The 6,408-nt window shown below is 38.9% G+C and overlaps 2 protein-coding genes across 2 annotated transcripts; one reads left to right on the forward strand and one right to left on the reverse strand.

Moving 5' to 3' along the window:
• The first annotated feature begins 938 nt into the window (after nt 1-938).
• Nucleotides 939-4,583, forward strand: LOC108049247 (protein disulfide-isomerase A3). Its single transcript, XM_017130372.2, has 4 exons — nt 939-1,251; nt 2,670-3,110; nt 3,456-3,569; nt 3,638-4,583. Exons 1-4 carry the CDS (start codon nt 1,106-1,108, stop codon nt 4,401-4,403), a joined length of 1,467 nt encoding a protein of 488 aa, XP_016985861.1. The 5' UTR covers nt 939-1,105; the 3' UTR covers nt 4,404-4,583.
• On the reverse strand, nt 4,477-6,251 carry LOC108049248 (protein cutoff). Its single transcript, XM_017130373.1, has 4 exons — nt 5,640-6,251; nt 5,443-5,581; nt 5,173-5,386; nt 4,477-4,969 (listed from the first exon to the last, which is right to left on the reverse strand). The coding sequence occupies exons 1-4, from the start codon at nt 6,172-6,174 to the stop codon at nt 4,724-4,726; spliced, it is 1,134 nt and encodes a 377-aa protein (XP_016985862.1). The 5' UTR covers nt 6,175-6,251; the 3' UTR covers nt 4,477-4,723.
• Between the last annotated feature and the right edge of the window lie 157 nt (nt 6,252-6,408).

Raw genomic sequence — 6,408 nt, forward strand, 5'->3', positions numbered from 1 at the left:
ACATTTTCAAGGGTAATTTTAACTCGAGGTTGTAGAAAACTTGAAATTCTAGCTAATTTTAGGCGTCATATAATAATTTCAACTCAATATATTTTTAATGTATTTTCGATTAAGATTAAGATCTTTACAAAGTGTATTAGTCAAATCGTTATTGTTTATTTAAATGATTTTTTAGAGTTGTTAGATAAATTTAACCTTTTAAACACAAATATATAAGACTTGCTATTAGAATTATTTATTTTTGTAAATTAATGAATTGTTTGGATATGTATTTAAAGACTGTTTTTTCTCTAGTTTCTCATAAACTGTTTGATTATTCTTTAATATTGTAAAGTATTTTTATTATTTAGGCACCACTTACCATTGGTTTTGGTTGTGAATCATAAGTGGGTAAACATTGCTCCGCTTTATATATTATAGCCATAAAAAGCTCATATAGTATTTCCCAATTTTGTGAAATGAATTGAACTATAATTTCAAGAATACAAATTCTGAACTTATTTTATCATTATGTATAACAGTTTAGCAATAACTTAATTGCTGAATTTAATTAATATATCATATGAAATGAAAAATGTTTATTGTTATCGCAATTTTTATTTAGCTTTTGAAGTAATCTCCACTAAGCAACCTACAATTCAACTCCAAAATATAATACAAAATAATAAAAAGATGTTAATCAAACTAGGAAATGCATTAGTATTTCATTACATTTTAATAAGAAAGCTCTTAACTTACTAAGTTTAAAGCCCCATATTGGCTACTTTAAATTAAAACTAAAAAATTAAATTAAATAAAAATAAACATAAGTTCATTAAAATAGGTCTTTGTTATAATTTGTACAAAAGCTTTTTATTAATTTTTCCATTAAAAATTTAACTTTCTTGGCGTTACTGACGTTTCTACCCCAACGTCATGTGGCCACACTACCACGAAGCAGAATAAGAAGCGACGTGGCGAAAGAGGCAATAAGCAAATTCAATCGTTGAAAAAAATTGAACCGGTCCGGTCCTAAGTTTTTGTTGTAGTAGGCGGTTTGACGGCCGACTTAAACTTGAATTATATTTGCCGAGAAATATCTTTTTAAATAATACCCTCAAGCACAATGTGGCGTCTGGCTGGAGTGCTCCTCCTCGGCTTCATAGCCATTTCATCCGGATCGGAGCAAGATGTTTTGGATCTGGGAGACGACGACTTCGTCACCACCCTAAAACAACACGAAACTACGCTGGTCATGTTCTACGCTCCATGGTAAGTTAGGGGCATGGCGAGGGTTTAGCAAAGTAGCATTGCGTGTGCGATTCGTGGCTAATCAGCTTGTTGCGTTTGCAATTTAATTCAATTCCCTATTCCGCTGATTCCCGGCAATCGTAATCGCGAAGTACACGTCAGCGATTGCCGGCAAAAAAAGAAAGGAAACGAGAAACGAAGCGAAAGAAAAGCACAAAGATGACATGGAAGTATTGGTGCTGTCGGCCATTTTAAAGAGCGGGTGCCAAGTCGGTACAATGTACATAAAATTACTGTCTATTTGTCAGTGACTCATTAACCAGTGGGTAATGATAGTTAAAGGATAGTTAGATATGTCTTGATTTGTAATTTGTACAACATTCCTTCCTATGGTATATTTCATATTATCTTGAGCGGGGAATATGTTATTACATTCCCATACAATTTAAAAGAATTTCTTTGTAGGTGGCTTATTTTAAAAGAAAAAAATAAAATTAAGTATACTTAATCCTTTTTCATATTTCTTTGTGCACTGTATGTGGCTATTCACTGACACATCATAATGCTGTTTTTGCTATAAATTGTGTTTTTAAGGTTATACCATAATGCATTTTTAATAAATTTGTATTCAAACTATGCATACTTTATATATATAATTTATGAATGTTAGATCATTAAATATATGTTTAAGTCTTGAATATATTATCATTTAAAGTACATACAACTTTGCCATATTCGCTTTAAAATTCATTTGTATTCCTTGAAAGTTCTAGTGGCTAAACCATTTTTGACGGAAATAATGAATATTGTGCTTTATCTTGAAGTAAAATTAAGAACATCACATCTTGAAAATCTCAAAAAAATTTTTATATTTACTCGCTTTAAACAAATATGTGTGTTTGCCTATTATCAGGGGAAAACTATAAACTCACACTTGAGCAATTAATTTTTTTGCCGGCAGCTCTCGAAATCCCCAAAGAGCTTTTTCCTCATACCAAAAACCTTATCAGCATTAATACATAAATTTATTCAAAAAAAAACTATGCGATTATACAGTAAATTAAATACATTTGAATTCTATTCAGCAAAATTGTGTTATTCTTTGAAATCACCAGAATTAAATTATTATTTTTATCATTGATATTATTTTATTTTTGAAAAGTGGTTAAATGTACTCTCGTTCACAGTTTTTTTAAATGGCTATTGTTTGAGATAATACATAGAACGTTTCTTTCTCTGTAGGCTTAATTGGGCACTTGTTCTTAATGCTAGTGTTGATGATAAGGCAGTTGATAAGTCCCGCACCCTAACTTTAATTACATGCTAGTTTTTCGGGAACTTGTTTTTCCGCTGTCTTGATAACAAATGATGAATTAGAAAGTGATGTTCCCAAAATGAAGTAGTGACGTGTCCTAACAGAGTTGTTCTTTTTATTTAAGGTGCGGCCACTGCAAGCGATTGAAGCCCGAATACGCCAAGGCGGCAGAGCTCGTCAAGGACGACGATCCGCCAATCAAACTAGCCAAGGTTGACTGCACGGAAGCTGGCAAGGAGATCTGCAGCAAGTACTCCGTCAGCGGCTATCCCACGCTGAAGATCTTCCGCCAGGATGAGGTGTCGCAGGATTACAATGGACCGCGTGAGGCCAGTGGCATTGCCAAGTACATGCGCGCTCAGGTGGGACCCGCCTCCAAGAACGTGCGCACCGTTGCCGAGCTAGCCAAGTTCCTGGATACCAAGGATACCACTGTGTTCGGCTACTTCAGCGACATCGACTCCAAGTTGGCTAAGGTATTCCTGAAGTTCGCCGACAAGAACCGCGAGAAGTACCGCTTCGGACACTCCAGCGAGCAGGAAGTCCTCGAGAAGCAGGGCGAAACGTAAGTGGGAGAAGGCTTTCAAGACCGAATTCGATTTCATATATTTTCAAGACTGCCTTTTCGTTTTATATATTTTATAAGTGTTAATAAATAGTTTTAAGTAAGCGTTTGTTAACTTCAAACCGAATCTTTATGGTAAATTGGTTATTTGTGGCTACTTTTGTATTTTAAATGTAAAAACAGCATCAAGCTATTCATGCAAACTGTGAGTTAAACTACTGTTAAAGATGAAAGTTTTTTTTTATATTAATCATTTAAAGTTTCTCATATTATGGTTTTTAATTAAAATTCTAAGATAATATAAAAGTTTAAAATCACGCTGGATTCTATCTCTATTCCTTGCAGCGACCAGATTGTGCTGATTCGTGCCCCTCATTTGAGCAACAAGTTCGAGTCTTCTACTATCAAGTTCGAGGGCAGCTCCGACTCCGATTTGACCACCTTCGTCAAGGAGAACTTGTAAGTGAAATCTTGGCCACCGTTATTTTTAAAAAAAAAATAACTCACTTTTTAATACACTTCTTTAGCCATGGTCTAGTGGGTCATCGCACTCAGGATTCGGTCAAGGACTTCCAGAACCCCTTGATCACCGCCTACTACAGCGTGGACTACCAGAAGAACCCCAAGGGAACCAACTACTGGCGCAACCGTGTTCTCAAGGTGGCCAAGGAGTTTGTGGGACAGATCAACTTTGCGATCGCCTCCAAGGATGACTTCCAGCACGAGTTGAACGAGTACGGCTATGATTTCGTTGGCGACAAGCCCGTGGTCCTGGCTCGGGATGTAAAGAATCTCAAATACGCCCTAAAGGACGAGTTCTCTGTGGAGAACCTGCAAGACTTTGTCGAGAAGCTGCTGGGCAATGAGCTGGAGCCCTACATTAAGAGCGAGGCCGTCCCAGAGTCGAACGACTCTCCCGTTAAGGTGGCCGTGGCCAAGAACTTTGACGAGCTGGTTATCAACAACGGCAAAGACACGCTGATCGAGTTCTATGCCCCCTGGTGCGGTCACTGCAAGAAGCTGACTCCCATCTATGAGGAGCTGGCCGATAAGCTGCAGGACGAGGAGGTTGCCATCGTTAAGATGGACGCCACCGCCAACGATGTGCCGCCAGAGTTCAATGTGCGCGGCTTCCCCACCCTGTTCTGGCTGCCCAAGGACGCCAAGAACAAGCCAGTGAGCTACAACGGAGGTCGCGAGGTCGATGACTTCCTCAAGTACATCGCCAAGGAGGCGACTACAGAACTGAAGGGCTTCGACCGCAGCGGCAAGCCCAAGAAGACCGAGCTCTAAGCTGCACGCCGGGTTCAACTGGCCGCCAACTAGCATTTCCATATTTTTGTAAAATCGAATGCATTCTCTACAATACTTGAGCAAAAATTGTATTAAATTATTTGATAGTGATGAAACGCGTACGAACACAAATTGATGATTATGTCGCAATAAACTTAAATCTTCATTAAATAAGTAAAACAGTTTAATGTTTTCCATTTCTAAGGAATAATGTCTTCGATGTGTTTGTCCAGTAATATACGGCACCAGGCCATCTTAAATTGAAATTTTTGGTGTTCTTAAAAGTACTATGGGGACTACTTTGACATGTTTTATTTTTTTTACGGTTCGTCGCTCTTTGGGAATATGTCTTCCTGGTGTTCATCTAACATCATTCGGAACCAGTCAGCCACGAATGTGTATTGGTTTCGTCCTTGGAAGGCCTTGTACGCCACTTTGCCTTGAGTTGCGTCGTACTCGAAAAGGTAAACGGTGCTCGCACAGTCGATCGGTGCCATAACTTGGGACATACAGCCCAGCAGGCGGACCATAAAGTTGGCACACACACCGGTAGACCAATCTTTTTCCTGCGGAAGAAGATATAGGTTTTGCTTAGAAAAAATGCAATGTAAAAGGTTAAGCTATGATGCTATAAAATATTACTATTCATTAAGAGTTATTAAATAATTGGGAACATACATTTAAAATACTTAGATTGGGAAAGCTTGTCCTAAGAATTCTTAAGCTAAGCGAATAATGCCAAAACTATTTTCGAAATGATTATACTAACGCAGTCTTTCCACAAATCTCGCACAGAAGTCTTCTGGATGTTATGCACAAAGGCATTGTCATCGCGATGGGCTATATACAAATTTTCGATGCCAAGCAGGAAGCACTTGACCCACCATTTAAGGGCCTCCGTGCGATTGTGAGCCGTCCAATCCAGGCGATTCATGTGCACCAGTCGCAACTGCAGCTCAGCCCAGTTTTGGGCAGGACCACAACTAATAATCGGGAAGACTTAAAGTAAATCAATTCAGAACTCTTGGTAAGGACTTACAACCCATTGGGATTCAGTTCAGCCAGTACAGGTGAATCGAACAGAACTCGTTTGCCATTAAGGTCAAAAGAAAATACTCCATGAAAAGCTCCAGCTTCTTCAGAGGATTGCTTGTTATTGGGCACTACGATGCCATTCTCTAAAACGAGCATATGTATATATTAAAGGAGTAGTATAGGTTTCTAGAGCCCACCTACCGAACACACAGTATTTGTGCAGTTTCTTAAGCCACCTTTCCTGCATGATCCTCCTGAGATTGTCCTGATCGAAGGGGTCCGTCTGCCCGCTGTCCACGCGGCAAATGTACATTGTGTTTCGATACCGGGAGACTCCCAGTGTCCATCCCGTCTTGTTCTCGTAAGGAGCACACATCATCAGCTCCAGAACTTCGCTGGTGCACACGATGTGTGCATTCACCTCCACGCGCATGTTGGCCGGCTTAAGGAAAGAGAATCGCGAGGATTCGATGAAGAGCAGTATGTTGTCCAGGAGGAACTTGGGAATCTTTACTGGGTTCTGGGCGGACTCATTGTCGCGTAGCGAGAGGGGAAATCTGTTATTCGGCGGAACCACTATGAAGCCAAGTCTTTTTATGTTTCTTTCAAATTGACCGGTGGGAGACAAACTGAATCCGCCATGGGAAACGGGCTTGCTTATGGTCGGAAACAGGTGTTTATCCTCCTCTGACCATAAGTGGGCGTTGATATTCAATGTTTGGTAATAAGAAATCATCGTAATAGAGTTTTTGAGACGCTTTTCCAGGGAAGCGGAAGTTAAACGTTGGCTTGTGTATGCAAAAAGAACCGTTGCTTTGGTCACATGGCAATGCCAAGCACTGAATGTAAATAAATATTTAAACTTAAAAAAAGTTGGGTACCTCAAATAATAACTTAAATTAAGCCTGTTGAGATTTAGCTAATATTAATTTAATATATTAAAAAGTAATTGGTTTATTTATATTGAAAA

This window comes from Drosophila rhopaloa, unplaced genomic scaffold (genome assembly GCF_018152115.1).
Source record: "Drosophila rhopaloa isolate 14029-0021.01 unplaced genomic scaffold, ASM1815211v1 contig_115, whole genome shotgun sequence".
Taxonomy (NCBI): Eukaryota; Metazoa; Arthropoda; class Insecta; order Diptera; family Drosophilidae; genus Drosophila; species Drosophila rhopaloa.